This window comes from Abramis brama (genome assembly GCF_963993115.1).
Source record: "Abramis brama genome assembly, chromosome: 8".
In the NCBI taxonomy this organism is placed as follows: domain Eukaryota; kingdom Metazoa; phylum Chordata; class Actinopteri; order Cypriniformes; family Leuciscidae; genus Abramis; species Abramis brama.
In genome coordinates, this window is record NC_139970.1 from 42277525 (window position 1) to 42303888 (window position 26364).

Genomic DNA, 26364 nt, shown 5'->3' on the forward strand with positions numbered 1-26364 from the left:
AATATAAACGAGGCCATTGATCTGCGCGCGAAGTCCTTGAAATCCATTCTGTGTTAAGGTAAGGCATGTTATTCCCAAAATGTGTTGTGGCTGGGTTGTTATAGGTCTGCGTGACTCTCGATGTCTTAGGCCTAATTGAACGGAGGAATTATGGTATTCTTCTGTAGCCCGACGAATAATTTAACCGTTGTTCATGTGAACTCAAAGACAGCCTATTTATAGACTATTTGTTGGTGGATGTTTGCTGTTTGACCCATCAATTCGGATCGATAAAGTATAATAGGGTAAATCCTGTATAGTGATTTATCCTATATAGTGCTTGCATAAAGCAAGTAGTGCATACACTTGTGACTTGTAGCTGTTATATATCTGTCGTTCATGAACGATCCATTCATTGCGTCTGTCACGTGACAGTTGAACGAAAGACTCTGAAGGTAAAGTAATTATTTATGTTCCTTGTAAATTATTTTTGACTGCATTATAATGTTTCTTAATTCAGAATATAATCAAGATTGCGTAGGTGGATGTGTTCAGGGAATTTGCCTGTTAAAAGTATAACATTTAAAGCCCCTTAGATGAACGAAATGGCTCGAAAAAAGATTCTTTCATTTTGATGAATGAGATCGAACAAGAGTGTCAGTAAAATGATTCGAACTTCCCATCCTCGTATGGCACGCGCATAACCAATACCCCCCCCCCCCCCCCCCTTGAAAAAAAAACATCAACAAAAGTGGGCTCCCGCAAAAGACACGGTATAGTTCGAACACTGACTACAACAAACGGCTGGTAGAGACTACACGACATTCCTCCCGGGTTAGTGACATCTAGTGTTGTCACGATACCAAAATTATTGTTTCGATACCGATACCAAGTCAAGTATTGCGATTTCGATACTTTTTCGATACTTTTCCTGAAAAGGGAGAAACACTCTCAAATATCATTGCTGTGCTTTATTTTAAAACCGGGACAACATTCTAATCATATAACACACTAATAAATGAACATATGAACAGCAGATATATTAAACATTTGAACAAAATATGAAATATCAAAATATAAAAAATAAATTAGAGCAATGACATTCAAGGTAAATTTTTTTAAATAAATTTAGCAGCATTATCTCATTTATCATAAGAAACATAAGAGCTTTATCTTGATTCTGAACTTTGAATAAAAATATGAACAGCGAATATATTAAACAATGTTTAATATTGGTAACACATGATAAGCCTCATTGGTGATATATTTGACATGTGGGGAGAGAGTTGTGGAAGGCCTATACTTCATGTTAAACATAAATATATAGCAGCAAAGACAACGTCGGCAGTATTGACGGCAAAATAGGCTACAGAATAATTCGTTCTGTATTGAGAGGTGCAATATTTGAAAATAGATAATATTTTTTTAAATTACATTTATATTGTATTTATGTCAAAACTTTCAAACATCAAAATGTCATTCATTAATATGTATTCGTGTCAAAATGACATAGAAACATCTTTTCCTATTCTATTTTGCCTGGAAACGCTTCCAACACGCTTGCGTGTCGCGTGAAAAATAGGCGTCGGTTCTATTTCTAGCATGCACGCGTTTTCCGCCCGTCTCGAGCTGCACCCAGACGCGTGTGTCACGCATGGGAGCCGAAATAAAAACGGACACGACACGCAGCCAGTGTGTCGCCGGCCTTACAAATCTTGAACGCGGTCATTCTTAGAAGTATCTATACTAATAAATTAAGGAATAGTGGCGTTTTTAATTTCCGGTTTACTTTTGAAGTTTCGGTGCACCGTGCAACAGAGCAAGGTAGGCAACGTACTTCCATATGTCACTCCTCGCGTCATCTTTTTCTACGAGTCGTGGACCACTTGTGCTCGCACATGCAGCCATCTCGCTGTAGTGTTTTGTCACATGACACTGTCAGCGGCAGGTTCTTTGCTGCGTGCGTCAGGAAAAAAACACAGACGTCCATAGGGAGGCGTTTTTTTTTTTTTTTTTTTTTTTTAAGTATCGATACTGATAAATTTAGGTATCGTGACGTTTTTAATTTCCGAGTACTTTTGAAGTATCGGTACACCGTGCAACACTAGTGACATCACCAACCCTAAAATTGACATAAACCCCGCCCCCTGAGCACGGTTTATAGATTATCAAGACAGAATATGCTAATCAATGACTAGAAGATAACTACACATAAGCTACATAAATTCATCAACTAACCATTCAGAAATGTCCTGTTGCTTCTACATGTTGTTCTTCTTGAGTCTCTCCATCATTGTCTGACTCCGGTTTGAACATAAAAGGCTAAACGTTTTTGAAATTTTCAGTGCATGTGTGTGTGAGTGCAAGCTGTTGAAGCTCCGCCCCCTGTGCCGGGAGCAGCAGCTCATTTGCATTTAAAGGAACAGACACAAAACGGTGTGTTTTTGCTCACCCTCAAAAAGTGACAATTTTAACATGCTATATAAAAATATCTGTGGGGTATTTTGAGCTAAAACTTCACACACACACTCTGGGGACATCAGAGACTTATTTTACATCTTGTGAAAAGGGCATTTTACATAAAACTTGATTAAAAAAAAATCATATTTAATTGATTTATCTGTATGTCATCCGTGACCATTAACCAACATCAGAGAACCGTCAGTGAATATACAAATTTGATGTTAAATTATTAAAATATTAACTTAAAATCTCAAAAGAACTTCCAAGATTTTTCTCAACAGCATTGTTGTGATTTTTGCATGAATGCAACTGGATTTACTCTCAAAAATTAGTTTTGTAAAGCTGTAAATAAAACAAAGATTACAAGAAAATACTATTTCAGTCTATTTCATGTTTAATTCAATGTGTTTCTTTTATTTATTTGTGAAGTTTCCTAGTAATTCCTAAAGTAAATCTTACACCCTTATTTCCAGTGTACCGAGTTTCGATGAAAGTCAACAGAACGGAAAAAAGAAACAAGCAGATACAAAGAAATGGATGAATCGAGTTCTGAGAAAGACTGGAAGGAGACGGAGAGAAACCTGGTCTCGGTCTGGGATACACCTATTGTTTGGCATCTTCTGCTTAAACACACATGATCTGAATGTCCACGTGTGTATCATTCCCTCTTAACATTTAGAAATGCACCATAAAAATATTCTCTAGACATCACTATCAGCATCTGCCATTAAAAACCCTTATCAGTCACTACTTAGTATTTCACATTCACAGAGGACAAAAGAAGCTGCCGGCCGGACAACTGTGAGCCAGAAGAACAGGATAAAACACAGACATCAAGGTCTCTCTCGCATGAAACAAACACACTCACACACACACATACATGAGTGAACCTGACAGTCGCTGTGAGCTTATGAAAATGAAACAGCAGAAGGAGAGGTTTTCTCCAGGATTACAGGGATGTGTCCCACATGTCAATTACATAAATACTGTTTCCCGTTCGCTAAACTCCTCCCTTTGTGAAACGACATATCATGAGTGCCTTAACCATGAAGATGTTTTCTGCAAGCCAATTTTCATGCATTAAAATGTTTTATTGAAAAATCCATAGGTAAATATTGCCGTTTATGACTCTGTATTGTTGTACTAGTGCATATACACATGGAAATTATTCAATATTATTTGAGCAAATGTAGTGAAAGCTGTGTGAAACTAGATTACATTAAACATTTTGAATCTACATGAAACAATGGCATATTTTGGATTTCTATACAGTATAGAGAGATATTATAGGATATATTCTGTGCCGCTGTAGTGTAGTGAGCAGGAGACCCTCAGTGTCCTATTTGCATATGATTCAGTGGAGAGATTATATAAGAAATCAGATGCTGAATCATAAGAGGACACATGAGCATCTGCCTGTTTTCAATAAGGTCTTTTTGCATTCACAAACCTGACAGATAATATTCTCGATTAGTCTTGCACGATATTGGAAAAAACAGTTTCGCCAGATGACTTGAATAACTGTATCTGTAAAGAGTTAATCATTCTAGAAGGATTGAGGTGATTTTGTAGGGGAGTGAATCTGCATAGAAAATAATAAGCAAATTACAAGCATAGATGAATACAACAGAACAAAGATACGAATGAAATGAGCAGTGCTTTATGTTTTTAAGGCCAGTCTCAAACTATTCAAGCTACAGAAATTGAATAATCACATGTAAAATAACACTACACAGTCTTCACTGAATAAATGAAATATAATTAATCTTTGTTAAAGCTACAAAGGTGATTTTCTCTTTGTATTTTTGTTGTTTGATGAAGATTAATGACAGACAGGAGCAGGAATATTAGGCTGCTGTCACTTTAAGACCGGATGCATCCGCTTTCTTTCTCAATTGACCCTTCGCAGGGAGTTTGATTGACAGGCGATCTGACCAATCATAATCCGCCATCCGCCATTTTTGTCCGACAAAGCAGTCAGGAGCATAGATATCATATATAAAGGCTAGATGTCTCGTGCGCGCTGCTGGCCAATGGAGATCGACGTACGCACACGGCGGCCATCTTGCCACAGTGGACTCGCTCACTCGTTTAGTGGTGCATATACTTTTAAATAACCATAACTTGCTCAATTTTCTACCGATTTTCAAACGGTTTGGTTTGTTATAAACGTCAGAGATGTAGTTATGACACTACATACATACACTGCATACATATGAATAATTATAACATACATGTTCAAGCATTCGGAATTATAGCCACGTTAATAACGTTTGTAAGAAACCAAACCGTTTGTAAATCCGTCAATATTTCAGCGAGATAAGAGGATTTGTGTGCATGCTGATCACTCACCTAATGCAAAGCTTCACTGCGGTAAGATGGCCGAACGGTGATGCCGGAAGTGACTGCGCCATAAGACATCTAGCGTTTATATATGATATCTATGGTCAGGAGAGTTAGAAGATTAACGTTGGAGGATTAGAACTTGAAAAACGGAGTGTACTGACGTCTTTCCGCAGTTAAAACAACATTCCTTCTGATGTTCATTCATGTTTATTTGATGCTATAAATGAACTAGAAGGAAGAGATGATCGGTTCACGAGCAGCTTTAACTGAGCGATCTGTCAGACACATTAAAGAGCCACAAAACAGTATTTATTGTTTAAATTTCTTTAAAAAAAATGACCAAATTTGAAAAGTGAGACTTTGTTTCATATCAAAAGTAACCTGGTCTGTCCTGTCTGTCAGTGTGTTGTCAGTGTCCTCTCTGCTCAGCGATGTATTGTTCACTGTGTGAGAACATGGTGTGTGGCGTGAGAGAGGCGTGGCTTGTCGAACATAGCAACAGTAACTAAAGGGGGCGGGTCTATGCAAACGGTCAATTGCCATTTAATGTGACTACTCATAATATGCAGCTTTTTGGCCATTACAGGAATAGTTCTCTCAAGTCTCATTCGTCAGGATATCTGAACTGGATCACATGACTTCAGAGGACTTGGAATATACAGTGCACACACGTCATTAGAACAACTTTTACATAAAGTATTGCTTTAAATTGGGTCCATGTAAATTAGCCCTTGCAAAACCCCTCACACATTTGCAATCTCACGTTTGCTCGCGGATGCCAACTATCCACTTTCCTTCCATCACACTTAAAAAAAGCAGAGATAATAGGTTGAGCTGGAGCCGAGAGGCTGCATTTGCTTAATTAGAGGTGCAGAGGAGGACGAGGAACACCCACATTTGCTAAATTGGAGAGAGTGACCTGTAACTGCACCCGTCTCGGTCTCAGCCGACTGATGCCGGACAGACAGGCCGCGTCTCATTACTCACACACACGTCGACATTTAGATGCATACTTTACACAAATGCTTGGCCAATACATCGCAATTGTGTTCATGCATGTAAAACCTGTCATTAAACCAAATGAGGTATAATTCAAATAGCTTGCAATAAACATGCTGACTTGAACAAGATTCTCTACTGACCAAAGAAAACCTATATCGTATTTCATATCTATATCACCCCTTATAACAACACTGAGAATTCAACACTGCATTACCAACATCACTGAAATATTGTGCAACAATAACTATAAAACTACTATTGATACATACATGCATCTCTAAGGGCTCTAAATGATGTTTCACACAATCTACTACACGCCTTCTGTCGTCTGAATGATTTAAAGCCCTTTTAAAAGTTCATCTTCAGCTCGTGGCTCACTGTAAGAATAACATGCATATTGTCAGGAATATTTCAAGACACTTACTGGGACTGAAGCAATTTAGGTTTGCTTGATTATCCATACATAGTGTAATTTTTGTGAAAAATCATGTTTCAAATATGATCCGTCATCAGCTTTTGAGAAAGGTTTATTTGTTCATCTCTCAGTTATTGTATTGCATTGTATGCTTTGAAACTATTCAGATCTTTGATCATAAAACTAAGCATTAAATATCATCTTAAGATATTATTGGAGATATATAGAGTGACAGCTTATATTTTATGTAAGCATCTGCTATACTGTTATAAAGATCTCATTGATTTACAATCAGAATTTCATCATACTTTTTGGCCATATAAATATCAGAATGTGCATTAAATTGCATATTTTCTTTAGTTTGAATAAAATTAAAGTGTTTTTTTTTTTCCCCATAAACGCCTGATGCCTCAACTGTGATACAAAACACACATGCACACTTTTGTATATTTTGTCTAAGGGTTCAATAAACTATTCTATAAACATAAAAAAACGATTTATCTGACTATTATTTAATATGTCAGGTTTTACGAGGTTAAATAAAACGAACGAAATCTAAAGCAAAGCTTGTTTCAGCAACACATCAGCTTCTTTACTTACATTACAGGCTGTAAACTTTGCTACATGATGCCAAAATAACTGCTGACTACATTAGTTTCATGCTGTCTTTAGTCTATCAGAGTTTTCTGGATATGCAACCAAGCAGGGAAGAGCGGGGCAAGTTGTCACAATAGGAACCTACCGTTAAATAACCTTTTATAATGCTTACGAAGCGGATGAAATAGAAACCAACTCGCAAAACGTTTGCCTCAAACCCTCTAAACCACTAAAATAAACCCCTGTGAGTCTCTACTATACATTTACACTTAACAACAGTATACAAAAACAAAACAGCGATTGCAAACAGATTTCGTCTATGCATCTAGATCTGCCAGCCTTGTTTAGGCAGACTAGAATGGGAAGATTTGTTTATATCCTCCAACAACAATCAGGCTGGTCAGTTTGTGATGTGAAAGCTTTGTTCCAGCCGGTGCATCTGCATCGAGGCTGCGGGACAAGTCACATTCTTGGCAGAGAAACAAACAGGCTTCATCTAACTAACGTTAGTGTCCTCTGTGTTCAATGGCCCATAGACGGCAGAGCTGCAGATGAAATATATATATATATAAACACACGATAGATAGCTATGAATTTGGCCAATAGCTCTTTAGCCTGCAGGGACATTAAATCACTCTTAAAATAATAATAATAATAATAATAATACTGGGTTGTTTCAACTCATTTTTGGGTCAAATATGGACAAGCCTTACCGTTGGGTTTAACATTTTAATTTAAAAATGTAATCCAACGGTTAAGAATTTAAGACAACGGTCGGGTTTGTCCATATTTGACCCAAAATTGGGTTGAAACAACTCAGAATTTTTTGTAGAAATGTATTTCGAAGCCGTTTTGCGATTTACATGTTAAAACAAGAACTGGTGTTTGTAAAACAACTGTGTGGATTTTTTACATCACATCAGGCGAAGCGATGATGATCACCCACACTCGTCTCTCTCTCGCTCTCTCTCTCTCTCACTCACTCAATCACACACACATAAACAAACCGTTTAAACGCGCAAAATGTGTCAGCGTTCATTCCACACGCAATTACGAGCGATCGGAAAACAAAACCAGGCAATATATAAAAGGAAGGAGTGAAATCCTACCGTTTAACTCGGCTGCTCTCCGCTCGACTGTCCTCGGATCTAATCCCGATGGTTTAATGCGAGTCTCGTGAGCGCACACGTCACTTCCTGTGCACCTGCACCAGCGATGGGATAAAAATAGATCACAAAAACGCGTTCCCATTCATAGAGTCGCGTCCTCGAGCCGATGATGCTGAATGTCCTGTCACAAACGCGTGTAAATGTGCGGAATATTCCTTTTTTATAGCGCATTCTTGCCTTCACTCGTTTTATTCACTACTTCTTAATTTATTACAGAGCTAGACTAAATGCACTTTAAACATGTGCTCCCTACAGTTATATTTCCCACATACACCATTACACACTTCGCTTAGTTTGTATTGTGCACAGTGTGCGTTTATTTTGGATGAGAAGTCTGATTCATTTGTGCGAACCGGTTCTTTCGAACAGTTGCAAAGAACCGATTCAGTGGTTCTTTTGCGTCATCGCGCTATCCCTGCGATGTAGACACATATTGCTGTTTTTTTTTTTTTTTTGTAAGGTTTATCAGTGTTATTGCAGCTATGATTCAATAAGATATTTATAACCTAAATATATAATGCATTTACGTGAAATAAAGTCATCTCAGCTGATTTATTTTTTTGCTTGTTATTTTATAATAAAATCCTGTTTATTAAAACCAACTCTGTTTCGTATGTGTTGATATAACTGAAAGGCATTAACCAGCAAAGTGAATCATTTGTAATTATTGTAATTAATGTAATATAATACTTTTCGTTTTACCACAAAATCCTCAAGTTCATTTATTATGAATCACACATACAGAGATTCAGTCTCGTTCATGAAATAGTCTTTTTTTTCTAGCTTTTTTAATTTTTTATTTTCCTTAAACAGTACAAAACATCAAAGCGTTAAGGCAACACAGATAACTGAAATAATCGTTCGGACCGGTTTTGACAGCTAGTTCAACAAATTCATTGAAAAGATCCGACTCAAATGAATGATTCATTAGCGAATCGACACCGCTCTTGTAATATTGTTTTGTATGTAGTGCGTGCATTGAGTAGTGGCTTTATCACTTATGGTCAGGTATGTATGTTTTCAGTTTTCAGGGAATTTTTACACAGCATGTTTACTTAAAGTGAAAGCAGCGCGTGGGCTCTTTCAAAGCTGAAGGGCGTGGAACCGATACTGCTAAGAGCTCGAGCCACACGCGTCCACCAATCAGCGCGCGATCACATGCAAAGCGAAACTGTCCTAGATCGACTGCAGATCCCACAACAACACACATTTACAGATGTTCATGCTTGAGAAACATGCAAATATTCATAAATGTGCTGTAGTAAGTAAACCACATAAAATGTCGCTGCTACCTGACACAAACCACTCATACAGTAGGCTACAGGTCAAAAGTTTGGAAACGATTTTTTTATATTTTTGAAAAAAGTCTCTAATGCTTATCAAGGCTGCGTTTATTTGATAAAAAATACAGAAAAAACAGTAATATTGTGAAATATATTGTGAACTTAAAATAATAGTTTTCTATTTGAATATACTTTAAAATATAATTTATTCCTGTGATGCAAAGCTGAATTTTCAGCATCATTACTCCAGTCTTCAGTGGCACATGTGACATCCAGTCTAAATCATTCTAATATTCTGATTTATTATGAGTGTTGGAAACAGTTCTGCTGCCTAATATATTTGATGAATAAAAGGTTAAAAAGAACTGCATTTATTCAAAATAAAAAAAATATTTTCTAATAATATAAATCTTCTTTACTATCACTTTTTTATCAATTTAACACATCCTTGCTGAATAAAAGTATTGATTTATTTCAAAAAAAGAAAGAAAAAAAATTACTGTCCCCAAATTACTGACCAGTAGTGTATATTGTTGTTACAAAGATTTCTATTTTTAAAAAAAATTCTTCTTTTTTTTAATTTTTACTTTTTTATTCATCAAAGTATCCTAAAAAAGTATCACAGGTTATGAAAAAAATATTAGGCAGCAGAACTGTTTCCAACTTTGATAATGAATCATCATATTAGAATGATTTCTAAAGGATCATGTGATAGACTGGAGTAATGATCCTGAAAATTCAGCTTTGCATCACAGAAATAAATGATAATTTAAAGTATAATAAATTGAAAAACAATTATTTTAAATTGTAATAATATATCACAATATTACATTTTTTTCTGTATTTTTTATCAAATAAATGCAGGCTTGATGAGCAGAAGAAACTTCTTTCAAAAACATTAAAAATAATAATGTTTCCAAACTTTTGACCTGTACTGTATGTGTTGTGTGAGAAATAAAGCATCGGAGGATGAATTTTGTTCTGACTCTTACAAGCCTTTTAGGAGCGGGTTTTTTGGAAAGAGAAATAATAATAATAATAATAATAAAAAAAAAGAAAAAAAAAGAAAGAACGTAACTTACAGCATATATTAATTATAGCATATTTAATTTTCACGAATGAAAACAGGGCCTGGATGAACAAACGTACGTTTTTTGGAAGATGTAATAAAATGTTGCGTCACAGCAAATCATTGTCATTTAATTAATTACATGCATTTAGAGGACGCTTTTATAACAAATCTGTACGAACTACACATGTAAACAAACAAACACACAAAGAAACAAATACTGCAAAGTACCCAGGAAAATACTGTAAAGTCACACAAATTTATTGTTGCATATGCCAATATGTACGTTATTCATCATCAAATAGTTTGTTTTCAGTATTTTCTTATTCAGTTGTCCTGTCTTAATAGTTTAAACAGTGCAGATATTTAGGTCACAAACCTGAGTCGCACTAACCTAAAAATTATATTGAAGAAGTTTGCTTTGCTTTTCTGCATTCTTTTCTAGTATTTAAGGCATTTCATAATTGCATAACTGTAAAATGCGGGTGAATGTTTTATGTGAATGTCATCAAACTCGTCTTCCTGCTGACATCCCACAATGCAATGCTGCTTAATCCTCTTTCCGACCATTACGCCTGGTCAGCACTGTACTGTACATGTATCAATGCATTTTGAATTGCCAAGTTGCCACATGAAGCACTCAAATATGTACAGATTATTCATTACATTTTTTTTACACATCCATTGATTTAATTCTTTGTACCACTTTTTCTTTTCAGTTAGTTGCTTAAATATTTAATGTGAGTATTATTATTAAAAAAGCTGTGTAATAAGTTGGATAATGTACAGCCAACGGGTCCTTTTCACAAAATAAAAGTCCTCAACTTCACTCTGCAACTGCACTATTGCTTGCATAAAGTATATATGTTCATGCATATATCTGTACAAACGAAAAACCTGATTTTTGGTACCTGCATTTATATTCTAAAATGCTCAACACCCACATTAAAATCGACCCAAAAACTAAAACATATGTCCAAAATGACTAATAGATACAACAATGCATTATAAAACACATTAATATGTGTGAAGCTAACTGTATGGCTTACGGATTGTACAGAAATCTGCATGAATGTGAGCAAATTATCTGGAGTTCTTTGTTAAAGGCACAATTAAAGGCATCAAATGGAAATGCAATCCAAAGGAAAAACCTGTTTGAAAACAGTCACTATTCATGCAGTTCTGTGTGTTGATGTTAATGGCAGAGAAATTACACACCTTTAAAGACACGTAGGAGTGCAACAGTGTGTTTGCGCTCATCATTTTTGGTGTAGCGTGTGTGTGTGTGTGTGTGTGCGTGAGAGAAAGAGAAAGAGAGAGAGAGAGTGTGAGTTAGTGTGTGTGTGTATGTTTTTCTATCCCGGTGGGGACTTAAACCTGAATGCACACACACTCATGGGGACTCGTGTCACTGTGGACCTAAATTGAGGTACACAAGCTTATAAATCACACAGAATGAGTTCTTTTGAAAATGTAAAAATGCAGAAAGTTGTGTGTGATGGGTAGATTTAGGGGTCGGGTTAGTGTGTGTGTGTGTGTGTGATGGGTAGATTTAGGGGTCGGGTTAGTGTGTGTGTGTGTGTGTGATGGGTAGATTTAGGGGTCGGGTTAGTGTGTGTGTGTATGTGTGATGGGTAGGTTTAGGGGTCAGGTTAGTGTGTGTGTGTGTGTGTGATGGGTAGATTTAGGGGTCGGGTTAGTGTGTGTGTGTATGTGTGATGGGTAGGTTTAGGGGTCAGGTTAGTGTGTGTGTGTTTGTGTGTGATGGGTAGGTTTAGGGGTTGGGTTAGGATTAGGGTTAGGGTATGTGATTCTTTGCTACATCACGTAGAGCATCTCGCTGGTATGGACACACACACGCGGTGCTGCTCACTTCCCACCACTTGAGCGGCTGATGAGACGACGCCGAGCTCTCGACCTGCAGCAAAAACAAAGACAGCTTGAGTCGCTCGGTAAACCCAACGAGAGCTGAAATACTGCCACTAATGCATGAGTAAAAGCCATTTATAGTGCGCTGTGACTGCACTGAACATAAAACTGAATGTGCTTATGATGTTTTATGTCTATCGAGACATTCCGTATCAGAATCACCCTCCTCAGAGAGTATTATGAGAGTGTCTGCCCTTTTAAAAAAATCCCACAATTCATTCAAAGCATTTGTTTTCTTAGCCACAGTCAAAATCTGCTAAGGGGTAATAATGAAACCGTTTTAAAAAGAGATTTTTCATTATTATTTACAACAGGATCAGCATTTTCATGGGTTTAAAGTCCCTCTATGGTGAAAATCCAGGTTTTAAATGTTGTTTAGGTGTCTATGTGGTGTTTTTAATGTGCTTTAAGACAAACCATGTGTAAATTCATAAGTCGACACCATTGCTGAGTATTTTCTCCTTAAAACTGCAGTGAACCAAAGACAGTCTCAAAAACACGCTTTGAAATCGCTGGTGTTTCTGACGTCACAAACTACCTTGTAACCAATCAGATCAACGTGTGATCGTCAACCAGTGGATCTATGAGCTGAGTGAGTGGAGGCGGGGCTCATTTGCATATTCATAGAACCACGTATACTAAATGAGGAAAGGGTGTCGAGTTACATTCAAGATATTTTAAGGCGTTCAAGGAAGAAATATTAAAATATGTTATTTTGGTGATCAAAGATTAGTTTTAAGGGATACAATTATGGACTACAGGGGGACTTTAAAATCAAGAAAAGGTTTTTGTTATTAGAGTCAACAAAATCAACTTTGTGCCTCAAAAACCTCTTTCCTGGTAAAAAAATGTATACATTTTCAAAGTCAACGAATTTGCAACTGCTGAATGTAAAAGTCTCTGAGTAACATGTAATTTATCAAAGCCACAAAATACTCTTCATTTAGAACTTCTCAAGCACGTTTTATAATTACTCAAAAAATCATGTACGTTATCATGTCCGTCAAAAACTTAGGCTGGCTGTTGGTTGGAATATTACAACTAAAAACATCAACACAAACTCATGAGCATCAATCGCATCACTGAATACTTGCTGGCTAAGAAATAAACAATTATAACCTCACGATCCATCTGTTTTCAAATCCACATCATTTCAATGTCACAACATCAATGTCTGTCAGAAAATAACGTGCGCAATACACAGTACTAGTATTTAGTAGTAGCAGAGGTCAAGTGAGTTCATGCACTTCCTGAAAAACCCACAGTACCGGATGTTTTAACTACGGCATCGCTTTCCGAGAAGAGGGAGAAAATGTGGAACTAAGGGGCTTCAACACACTGTCTGTCAGAGACGATAACGTACCTAACACATAACGCATCGCATGCGAGTATATTTGTTCTTCACTCGCTGAAATTGAATCAGAATGATCAGGGAACTGAGTGAAATCCTTCACACTGCATGCAAAATACAACAAACGCCAATCCAGTTGAAAAACCTCGCCGGGTTAGTGAACATCGTTCAACATGTCTTGGTTCCTGAACAGGAAGTTGTACGTTATATTTCGATGGACATTTTTTATGCACGAACTACGCATTTGAATATTTTCAGTAATTTTCTATTATTGACTGATCTTTTATTCATTTATTTTTGCCAATTGATGAACTGTTAAAAATGAGTGATCTTGAGATGAGTCCCTGTCCAATTTGACTCTCATAAGCATAAATTCAGCAACTTGACAGGTGATTTTTATAAAATGTAGTTTGATCACTATCTTCTCAGTTCTTTAAAAGATTAGGGCAATTATCAGTTTGATAAAATGTAGCATCAAAAGTGTTGATGCTACATTTTTACATGATTTGTTACATTTAATTACCCCATGCAGATTTTAAGCCACATATATATATATATAGACACACACACACACACCGGGGTCTGATTAAAACCACATCATGGTTTACAGCCCACCTGAGGATATTTACTTGCCTAAGTTGACTTTGAAACTTTGACCATTTTTACTTGTATTTGGCACTTTGCTGTATTTTATTTTTGTTAAAATCACTGAGATGAAGTGATATTTTCTGCTCACTATGCGGTTTAGCTCTGCCATCAGCGGACTGTGTTTGTCACAGTGAAGTGTGATGATGGTGGTCTCCACCCAGGCATTATCAGTGTTCCTGCTGTCATCTACATAACCCTTATACACCTGCATTAGAGAGGAAACACACACACATCTGTTTAGCTTTGTGGAACTTTAACTCATAACAACTGCAACTGGTATTTCAAACATGGAAAAAAAAGTAACATGAGTATTAATTAACTTTCCCCAAAAATGCACAAAATGTAATAGTGGACTCACACAAAAGTAACGTTTCGAGCACGCAGGCTCTTCGTCACACAAAGACATCATTGCCGGACAAAGAGCCTGCGTGCTCAAAACATTACCTTTGTGTGAGTCTACTATTCAGTTATAACATTAAATGGTAACACTTGGTGTGTCGACTTTTTTCAGTTTTTTTTTACTATTTTCTTTGTCGAGCACCTTGAGCATTCAATTTTCACAAAATATAGATATAGATAAATAAATCAATACAATTTTGTTAATGGTTAATTTAGTTAATTTAGTGAAGAGTCAAAAACATCTATAATTATCTACTCACTGCATGCTGTATTTTTCCCATGCAACACGACTAACCCATAGATAACATATGAAACCCGATGAGGTTCAAATCTATGCTCCTAATGTCTATAAACAAGTTTGTCTTTTAAAGGGTAACTCTCGCCCAATTGCAACCTAGGCTATTTTTGTTAATCTACCCGAGTCAAACATTTGTGTAAAAGCATAATTAGAATGGAAACGGCACTTTTAAGATTGACCATATTTTCATTTTTGGTCAAAATGCCTTTTGAATGGGATTCACTACAGTGGGGCACTACAGTGATAGCATCAAAATCGCCATTTTCGATTTTCGAAACTCTACACAGAGTTTACTAAAAAGAAAGATTTTGTAAGATGGAAAGATCTTTACTCTCCTCATGTTACGTTGCATTCGGAGATCGACTACTTTTGACTGACAAAATTCAAGCCACCGGAAACACTAACTGATAACGCGAGTCGTACAAAATCTTTCTTTTTAGTAAACTCTGTGTTCACAAACACTGTTCTCAATGCTGGAGTTCATGTGTAGAGCCTCCGGTGATACTTCCAGCACAGTTTCATGTTGTGTCGAGCCTTCTTAGTGTTTTAAAAATAGCGATTTTGATGCTATCACTGTAGTGCCCCAAGCACTCGCATTCAAAAAGCATTTTGACCTAAAACGAAAATACAGTCAATCTTAAAAGTGGCGTTTCCATTGTAATTATGCTTTTACACTAATGTTTGACTCGGGTAGATTAACAAAAAGAGCCTAGGTTGCAATTTGGCGAGAGTTACCCTTTAATCAGTAAAGTTGAGCATCTTGTTGATTTATCTTGCTCACCTGTTCCACATCATTTAGTTCAGTCTTGGTCTTGTCTTGTAACTTTTTACCCAGAATCCTCTCCAGTGTCTGTGGTAGAGGCTCGTCAGGTATGGCTGGGCCCTGCAAGAATAATAAAAAAATACTTAATTTACAGTATGCTAAGCATATCTAGAAAGCTTGTTTGTGCATGTCTACTCTTAGTTCTAAAATTACAATATAGCAAATATGATTTTTATGACTGCATAATAAAGCAAATGCAGCGATTCTCTGTATCATATTAAAGGAACAAGCCGACTTTTTGGGACTTTAGCTTATTCACCGTATCCCCCAGAGTTAGATAAGTCCACACATACCCTTCTCATCTCCGTGCGTGCCGTAGCTCTGTCTGACACACCCACCGCTAGCCTAGCTTAGCACAAAGACTGGAGGTAAATGGATCCAGCTAGCATACCGCTCCCAATAATGACAAAATAATTTCAACATTTTCCTATTTACATGTTGTGATTTGTATAGTCACAGCGTGTACGAATAACAATGTCACATGAGACACAGCCATCTTCTAACCGTATACATACTGGGAATACTACCGAAGCACTGCTACTTGGGCGGAGTGATTAGCGCAACACCTGAAAAGCCTCGTTGTTACTTCCATCAACAAAACCAACGTGACTAGCTAGCTAGTAGCTAGTAGCGAGCAAATCACTCCGCCCAAGTAGCAGTGCTTCGCCTTCTGAGAATATAGTTCCAGTATGAATACGGTTAGAAGATGGCTGTGTCTCATGTGACCTTGTTATTTGTACACACTGTGACTATACAAATCACAACATGTAAATAGGAAAATGTTGGCGTTATTTAGTCACTTATTGGGAGCAGTATGCTAGCTGGAGCCGTTTACCTCCAGTCTTTGTGCTAAGCTAGGCTAGCGGTGGATGCGTCAGACAGGGTTACGGCACGCACGGAGATGAGAAGGGTATGTATGGACTTATCCATAGCTGCCAACTCTCACGCATTCACCGTGAGACTCACGCAATTGACACTTTTCACACGCTCTCACGCCACACATCCATTTTCTCACGCACAGAAAAATCGCGAAGCAAAGAGGACACGGAGACCGACAGACTAGACAGAGCAGGTTACTTATGATATAAAAAAAATCTCAGATTCTGTCACTTTTATTACGAAATTTAAACAATAAATACCGTTTTTGGCGCTTGTAAATGTGACGCGACAGATCCCTAGCGGCACATGAACCGATCATCTCTAGCTGATAGTAGGCCTAAAAAACGTTAAACACGAATGAACACTGCTGAAAGATACAGTAGCCTACAACAACTTACTGAAATGTATATTCCTCATACATAATATCGACCAATCAATCAAACAAAGAGGTCAATAAAACAGCTGGAGAACAATTATGTCACATAACATTTACCTCAGGAAAGCCATTTAATGACCATAATATAGGCTATAGCACGTTAGTTGGCTAGAAAAAAAGAGCTATAGAGAGTATTTTGCTAAATATGTGTACTATATTGCATTATATTTAATTTGTGTTATTTTTAACCTTAAATAATACTGCCAGCTGATAGGGCTCTCTGTATGTTTACAGCATTAGGTGAGTTGTTTTTTTCTTGAGAAAAATGAATGCCTATCTTGTGTAGCCTAACTAATATTTATCCAAATGAGTCAATATTAAATCAAATCACAATAATTGAATTGAATTGAAATAATAAAAAAGCGTAGCTTACCAGAAATTGTACCATGTAAACATTGTAACATGTTCTCACTAAACCTAATAAAATTCAGTTTAGTTACTAAAATGTTTTGACAATCACAATACACTTATTGTGATGCAATAATTTTTTTTACACCCCCCCCCATAAATCTCACCCCCCCCGACATAAATCTCACTCCAAGCAAAACTCAAAAGTTGGCAGCTATGACTTATCTAACTCTGGAGGATACGGTGAATAAGATAAAGTCCCAAAAAGTCAGCATGTTCCTTTAAGATTCTGAAAATGTCACTGTACAGATTTTATTTTATGCATTCTCACCCCAGGAAGAGCCACATGCAAATCCTCGCAAACGGAGAAAAACTCCAGCACTGTGTGTCCAGCATCACGCCACCTTTAAAACAGGCAGCTAAGCTCAATCATTTCTGTATATTTAATACACTAACAGCAGGACGTGAGATGAATGTGATCTCTAATCTCTGTTGTTTTTGGTGTATTCGGTTGTAAACTTCAATTTCATCTGATATGAGATTAGATTTTAAATCCAGGAGGAAGTGAAGATCAGGACTTGAACTGGATTTTAATTCCAGTGTTGTATACCTGGTGAAGATTGGGTGGAGGATGTGATTCGGACCGAGGGATTCCAGAGCCCCTTTTCCCCGTAACCCAGTCCTTCCTTCTGGATTCCTGTAAAATCCATTCATCATGACAATGAGAATCAATCAAATGCAATTAAATGCAAATTCCAGTAGGAGAATAAAGGCACAGATGAAATATATTTGCTCAGCATACCTGTACTTGTCTAAGACTGAAGTGTCTGAGCTGTAGAGAAAAAAAAAAAAGTGTTTTTATTTACAAAAAGCTTCACAATATCAACAAGACATTTCAAGCATTTCAAAATTTATAATAAGTCTTCAGCTCTAACAAAGTGCAATTCAGTCAAAGTCATCTTACTGTCATTTGTAATTAACTTACTGTTTAAATTGGCTGGAGATAATTCTTAAAAGCAAAACCTTGGTGTGTGTTCAAGTGCGTTTCAATTACTTTAGTCAAAGCAAGATGCCGATTTTTATTCAATTTAAGAAGGTGCTATAAATTGAATCATTATACAGTAGTCAACATTTGAAGTGGATCAAAACCTTTCATCAAATGAATTTTGAACAATAGCTGTTCTTGTCTTAGGACAACTTTGATTAACTTTTTTTGATCCACTTCAAATGCTGACTACTGTATATTCTATTGCAATTGTACAATAATATGGTATTTTGTACATGCAACTTAGATGAAAAAAGGAAAAATTTCATTAATTTTAACAAATTTACCATTAAAACAGACGCTGCATCTATTACGTCCAACATGTTTTCTCACGGACACTCGGAAACTTTGGGATTAAAGAAAATCTCAAGTCTCCCACTCATAATTACAACTTTGTGGTGAAGACTTGAATGCATCATTAGAACAGAGTGTTGCCTTTCACGTTCAACTATATTTAATAGTGCATAATAATTGCACAAGACTATATCGTAGATCAATTCGATTAATGGTGCCACTCTATTTTTCAGTATAAGACTTACTCGCTGCTGTCCTGTGGATTGTAAACCGGGGGACGGTACGGAGTGAAGTTTACCTAAAAGAGTAAAAAATGTGAGGGATAAGATAAACAATACAACAGAATGCGGTTTAATGTTATAAAATATGTGGTATGATTCATATCAGGCACCTCCCAGGACACCATCTCATCAGGCACAGGAAAGCGTACGATGTTACTGCCGGGATACTGAAGCTGACGTGCGAATATGTGCGGGGTTGTTTCGTCATCCGTCTCCTGTCCACTAGATTCACCATCGTCTCTGTCAGAGCTTTTACCTGCTGGATGGACAGAGGTCTTCATCTACAACCCAGCTAACAGAGAACGTTATCAGAACATTCAGACAAGGTTCTTCTCAAAGTTATGAACAAACATGTCAGCTTTCCTCTAGCTCAAACAGTAGAGCGTTGGTGCTTGCAATGGCAACGTCATGGGTTCGATTCCCAGGGTACGCAAGAACTGATAAGAATGTAAATGTGTACCTTGAAATGCAATGTAAGTCGCCAAATGCATAAATGTAAACATTCTTGCAGCAATGTTTGTTCAAAGTTATCTGGTCTTTAATAATGTTCTCTAAACTTTAGCATAAAAACATTATTTATGCATCATTCATTTTCTGAAATGTTTTAATTGGATGTTCCTCTATCATGATTTAAATGTTACTAATGTTCAGGGAACATTTCAAAAGTAACATTCCCATAATATCTAAAGAATGATCAAATGGAATGTTTCCTTAACGTTTGCATAACCAAGAAAAATGTTTTGAGCGTTCAGAGAACATTCAGAAATAACCTTTTCATAACTTAATGTGAATTTTAACTAACATATTTTTGTTTGCTGGGAAGCAGCTGATGTCCTTTGCTGAACATCATGCATTTAGGCACTTTCCACAAATAAAAATAAGACCTGAATGTCTTAAAATCAGCAAATGACCAGTGCTTGTTATTTTTTCTGACAGATAAAAGTTTATCTAACATACAATAGTAATCTAACATAAATTAATATTGCATTAAATTGATCAAAAGTGACAGTAAAGACATTTATAATGTTACAAAATAGTCTTTTTCAAATAAATGCTGTTTTTAACAGTTTTTTTAAGAATCCTGAAAAATAATATAATGGTTTCTGCAAAAAATACGAAGCAGCAAAACTGTTTTTGACATTGATAATAATCATAAATGTTTCTTGAGCAGCAAGTCATCATATTAGAATGATTTCTGAAGGATCATGTGACACTGAAGACTGGAGTAATGATGCTGAAAATTCAGCTTTGATCACAGGATTAAATTATGTTTTAACATATATTCAAATAGAAATTTTGAATTATAATAATATTTCACAAAAGTAGTGTTTTTACTGTATTTTTATGCAGCCTTGAGGAGCATAAAGACTTCTTTCAAAAACACTAAAAAAATCGTATTGATCCCAAACTTTCGAACATTATGTAAGATCTCATTACCAAAAAATGGGATTTGTGTCTCTAATACTTTAATGAACTTATAAAGACAGATCATGAGTATGAAAAAGGATGCATGCATCTAATAAGAGCTGATTTTAAACACACTCTGCTTACTCATTAGAGGAGGCTGCATTTTGGATTTGCATCCCTGAGATTTCAGCGCATCTATAATCCATCGTAAAGCTTTGGCAGACTCTGAGACCTGGAAAAGGACAAGAGATTCACCATCTGACACTCACATTTGCTTTGACATGCTGCCTGAAATAATCAACAGAACAAACTGACTGTAAAACACTATTTATGGTGTATTTGTGAGTGTTTGAGCCAGAATAACACCTGCTCTTCAAGCTTAGAAAGTCGTTTTGCCATCGTGGTCGAAACCATCTCCTGCTCCCGCTCCAGAAGTTCTGACATCGCTCCGACCCTGAGAGGAAGACAGAGGTTTAAAGGTGCAGTCTGTAAGAATGACAGCTAGTGGTCGAAATAGGAACTGCAGTCCAAATTCAAAAATATCGCCTCAGACTCGACGCTCGCGCGGGTTGCCAGTTTGAGGACATGCAACAGGAACGAGCGCAATTGACAATGAAAGACGAGGAGACTTACACACTGCAAGTTGATGAGTTGATTTATCCGTGTTTTAATATGCTCTCGTTCATAGAGATTTTACGATGGATACCGAGGATTTTTAGGTTGGGTAGAATTTGCAATCTCAGACCCAGTTTGTTTGCTATGTGTTTGCTAAACACGTTGTGTTTCCTGACAACTGGCATCCCGGGGTGTCGAAATACTATTGGGTAAATTGGAAACGTGCAAGATCACAAACAAAAACAGACATTCCAACACAGAACGCACATTTCAAAGTAAAAATAACTGGCTCTAGCATCGCTTTTCAGAGAAACGAGTATGTGAACTTAGCATGTTTCCTAAATATCTGCAAACATATGATGGTATTTTTTTGCTTTAGTAGAGTGAAAAAGTTACATACAGCACCTTTAACCTTCATATGAGTGTGAAATTATGAAGCCATAAGCTTAAATTCGCAGTAAAAAGGTTAGGCACAGATTCCGGAGCACTTTTAGAAGTTTGTTGCACACCTTTTTGAGAGGTTAACATTACATTTTAAGAGTTTTACTTCGCTTGGCCACAGTGTGAAGAACACGATTGTTAAAATTAGCCAAAATTGTAAGACCCTCTTACTAAGGGTCTGGGGCCGAATTCACAAAAATCTTCATAAGAAAGAAGTTAATACATTTAATACAAATCTTGAGAAGAAAAAGACTTTGGTGTTTCTGAATGTATGGTGGTTCTTGTCAAAGACTTGCTGATCAACTTCAGAGAACTGGTGCTCATCCCTAGTAATAGTATAGTAATATGTAACATATATAGTTAGGGTTATGTTGTAATGCTTAATATTTGAAACAACCCAATAAATTAATCAAAATTCGTTCTTCGTCGAGATTTAAGACAAGTTGGTGGTTATCCTAAGTGTAAGAGGTTATTATGATTTTTAAGAACATTCTTTTCAGGATACACATTCTTCTTGAAAGGGCTGTATAGAATTCAGAAACCCTTGTTATTAGCGACACCGGTGGCCATTGAGTGAACTGCAGCTTATTGCTCGTAACGTACTAGAGACTGAAGGTGATTCAATGCACCGATAAACTTACGGCGAAGTTCTTTTTCTTTCTTTGCTTAGAAGAAAAAATAAGTTGGAAATACTGTTACTGTAAACGAACATCTAGATGCCATCATTACAGCGTTTAAATGAATATGTAAATATGTGCTGTGCGCTTTTCTTTCAATAACAAAATAAACACAACAAAAACGACAGCAATTCAGAAAGCATCTGATCATAGAGATGTGGATGTTTGCACAAGCTCTGAGATTCACCGGCATCATGTCGACAGATGAGCTCATTAAAATTACACTGTTTTTATGGTTTGATTATAAAGTATATTTAAGACTATAGACTATATAGATCTGGCTATGTGAGACTATAGTTTGAATCAATCCCTTTACAATAAAGAATGATTCTTTCAGCATTATCCTGAACATTGTATAAGCTTGTTAATTTCCTGTGTCATTGAACGGAAGAGAGACTCTCAGGCGTAAACGTCACGTCATTTTGATTTTCCCGGCGAAACCGTCCCGAGTCCTTCACATAAATATCAGTCTACAGACTTTCATGGACAACCTAGGAAGTCGGGAATTTTTTTTCCCCTTCATGTTAGATACAAGCTGTTCACTCATTGGGAATAAAAAAAAAGCAATTAATAAATGAAAAATCTTACATATAGCCCCTTTAAGTTTTGCCATTAGAACAATCTTAAGAAAAGAAATATAAAATCATTCTTTAAAAAAAAAAATTTTGTGTAATAAAAAATATTCTTACATTTATTCTTGAGTTAGAAAATACCAGAATAATTTTATTATTAAAAAAGTTGTGTACTTAGTCCATCTCTGCCTTTTAGCAAATCAGGTCGGACCATCATGTCACATAATTAATATTCATGACTTTAAGAATTTTAAACTCATGAATAATATATTAAGCCCCTCCCCCTAACTTTTCAGACCATTACTACGCCCTTCCTTATACTCAAAAGTTAATTCAAATCCTCAAATCAAATTCAGTTCTCAAACATATGAGCTGTTCTGTTTCATGTCTTGTGCTTCTCTGAGTTACTTCTCTGCGGTGTCCTGGATTTAATATTCATGACTTTAAGAATTTTAAGCTCATGAATATTATATTAAGCCCCTCCCCCTAACTTTTCAGACCATCACTCCGCCCTTCCTTATACTCAAAAGTTGATTCATAGTTTCCTCAAATCAAATTCAGTTCTCAAACATACGAGCTGTTCTGTTTCATGTCTTGTGCTTCTCTGAGTTACTTCTCTGCGGTGTCCTGGATCCGATGCTCCACGCTCTGGCTCTCATCCTGTCGTGTAGACGCCAGATAGTTGTCCTTCATGAAAGCCTCCCATGACAACAGCTCCTCTTCCTCGGTCTGCTCTAGTTCCTGCCCTGTGCAGAACCATGAACTTAAAACAGGGATTTACACATTCAACGAAGTTTTTTAAAGTGATCAGGACATTAAAAATATAAGAAATATAAGCTTTGTTCATGTAGCTCAAACGGTTGAACTTGTTTGGGATTTGATTTCCAGGAAATGCATGAACTGATCAAATGTAAACATTGAATGCAATGTAGGTCACTTTTGATAAAAGCAAATGCTAAAGTGAGTCATACCACAAAACAGGCAGTTCTAATGTTTTTAATTCAATTATGCTGTTCGCAATGCTTCACAGTTCAAATCATCACTTATTAACTTTTTTAAAATCCATATGGAAAAAATTAATGGAAAAATACTTCTGGAACCAGTGCAACTGAAAAAAGGCGCTAATGCACTCTATAAACTGGACCAGACTTTATACTCATATTCCGATCTAGGCTACATCTACATTAATCCGGATACATTTGAAAACGGCGTTTTCGTTTAAAAACGCCCTCCGTCCACACTAGTGTTTTCCAAAAGTTTCTCATCCACACTGAAACGTTGGAAAACGCTAAATTCACCTTAAAGCGCATGCGTAAACCCTCATAAACGCTCACTGGGATGATACAGACGGGAAAATAAATAATAAAGTTATCGCACAATTCTTCAGAAAAGATCATTTTTATTAAGCAAAATATCTCAGCATTCACTGATGCGTCCAGGTCGCTCGCACTCAGCAAATGTGAGTACATTTTCTGTCATCTTTGTGATATTAAGAGAGTGCAAAGTAACATAATTTAGCAACTGTGTGAAAGTGAATAGCACATAACAAGCACAATATCAGTATTAACATGAATATCAATTGGCACAATATGCGTGACATGACTAAACTTATGTCATCATTTTTAAATACCTCAGTTTTGACAGTCCACACTACAACACGAAAACTCAAATTTATCCAATTTGGAGAGCGTTTTCAAAAATGTTCGTTTTCATTAATAAAAACGCCGTCTCAGTGTGGACGGAAGGACAAAACAGAGAGAAAAAGATGCTTTTTCCAAATGAAAACGTATTAGTGTGGACAAGGCCCGCCTAGACTAACGAACGTCAGTAATGTACCGCGATCATGTGTGTGTTTTCAGTAAAAGATGTTTTGTGGCTGTAGTGTGGTCCTGGCCCAGCACTCACTGAAGTGTTTGTGTCTCTGTGAAGGACAGCGCAGCAACACTCCTTTGATGAAGAGCATGAGGTGACTGAGGATGATGAAGGGTGGAGGAAGAGCAGGTCGACTGTGATACTCCTTAATCAGCTCGTAACGCTGGAACTTCCAGATGGTGTCCGTGTTGTCTTGAACCTCCTGAAACGTGTAGCTGTGATGCACAATGATAGAGTTTAAAGGATTAGTTCACTTTAACATGAAAATGAGCCCATGATTAACTCTCCTTCAAGTCATCCTAGGTGTATATGACGTTCTTCTTTCAGACGAATACAGTATATATATTAATAAATGTCCTGGCTCTTCCAAGTTTTTATAATGGCAGTGGATTGCAACCCTCAGACTGAAGTTCAAAAACATGCATCTATCCATCCTAAAAGTGCATCTATCCATTATAAAAGTGCATCTATCCATCATAAAAGTGCATCTATCCATCATAAAAGTGCATCTATCCATTATAAAAGTGCATCTATCAATCATAAAAGTGCATCTATCCATCATAAAAGTGCATCTATCCATCATAAAAGTGCATCTATCCATTATAAAAGTGCATCTATCCATCATAAAAGTGCATCTATCCATTATAAAAGTGCATCTATCCATCATTAAAGTGCATCCATCCATCATAAAAGTGCATCTATCCATCATAAAAGTGCATTTATCCATCATAAAAGTGCATCTATCCATCATAAAAGTGCATCTATCCATCATAAAAGTGCATCTATCCATCATAAAAGTGCACCCATCCATCATTAAAGTGCATCCATCCTTTATAAAAGTGCATTTATCCATCATAAAAGTGCATCTATCCATCATAAAAGTGCATCTATCCATCATAAAAGTGCATCTATCCATCATAAAAGTGCACCTATCCATCATAAAAGTGCATCTATCCATCATAAAAGTCCATCATAAAAGTGCATCTATCCATTATAAAAGTGCATCTATCCATCATAAAAGTCCATCATAAAAGTGCATCTATCCATCATAAAAGTGCATCTATCCATTATAAAAGTGCATCTATCCATCATAAAAGTGCATCTATCCATCATAAAAGTGCACCTATCCATCATAAAAGTGCATCTATCCATCATAAAACTGCATCTATCTATCCATTATAAAAGTGCATCTATCCATCATAAAAGTGCATCTATCCATCATAAAAGTGCATCTATCCATCATAAAAGTGCATCTATCCATCATAAAAGTGCATCTATCCATTATAAAAGTGCATCTATCCATCATAAAAGTGCATCTATCCATTATAAAAGTGCATCTATCCATCATTAAAGTGCATCCATCCATCATAAAAGTGCATCTATCCATCATAAAAGTGCATTTATCCATCATAAAAGTGCATCTATCCATCATAAAAGTGCATCTATCCATCATAAAAGTGCATCTATCCATCATAAAAGTGCACCCATCCATCATTAAAGTGCATCCATCCTTTATAAAAGTGCATTTATCCATCATAAAAGTGCATCTATCCATCATAAAAGTGCATCTATCCATCATAAAAGTGCATCTATCCATCATAAAAGTGCACCTATCCATCATAAAAGTGCATCTATCCATCATAAAAGTCCATCATAAAAGTGCATCTATCCATTATAAAAGTGCATCTATCCATCATAAAAGTCCATCATAAAAGTGCATCTATCC

The 26364-nt window shown here is 36.5% G+C and overlaps 2 protein-coding genes across 9 annotated transcripts in view; both read right to left on the reverse strand.

The window, feature by feature from the left end:
• Nucleotides 1-8006, reverse strand: part of map3k13 (mitogen-activated protein kinase kinase kinase 13) — a 62544-nt gene extending 54538 nt beyond the window's left edge. For 2 of the 4 annotated variants that reach the window (XM_084122400.1, XM_084122395.1), the window contains exon 1: nt 7912-7971. The gene's annotated coding sequence lies outside the window, so the exon portion shown is untranslated. Of the gene's footprint in view, nt 1-7911 lie in introns of all 4 variants that reach the window. The other 2 variants (XM_084122398.1, XM_084122396.1) reach the window with 2 other exon arrangements.
• A 2557-nt stretch (nt 8007-10563) lies between these two features.
• Nucleotides 10564-26364, reverse strand: part of trpm2 (transient receptor potential cation channel, subfamily M, member 2) — a 62149-nt gene continuing 46348 nt past the window's right edge. For 4 of the 5 annotated variants that reach the window (XM_084122393.1, XM_084122390.1, XM_084122391.1 and 1 more), the window contains 12 exons: nt 24672-24853; nt 23380-23512; nt 20828-20915; nt 20606-20693; nt 19165-19313; nt 19019-19071; nt 18237-18266; nt 18045-18131; nt 17766-17838; nt 15730-15831; nt 14340-14456; nt 10564-12241 (listed from right to left, as the gene is read on the reverse strand). In XM_084122393.1, coding sequence (XP_083978519.1) covers nt 12122-12241; nt 14340-14456; nt 15730-15831; nt 17766-17838; nt 18045-18131; nt 18237-18266; nt 19019-19071; nt 19165-19313; nt 20606-20693; nt 20828-20915; nt 23380-23512; nt 24672-24853 — 1222 coding nt within the window. In that variant the 3' untranslated portion in view covers nt 10564-12121. The remainder of the gene's footprint in view (nt 12242-14339; nt 14457-15729; nt 15832-17765; nt 17839-18044; nt 18132-18236; nt 18267-19018; nt 19072-19164; nt 19314-20605; nt 20694-20827; nt 20916-23379; nt 23513-24671; nt 24854-26364) is intronic. The other variant, XM_084122392.1, reaches the window with a different exon arrangement.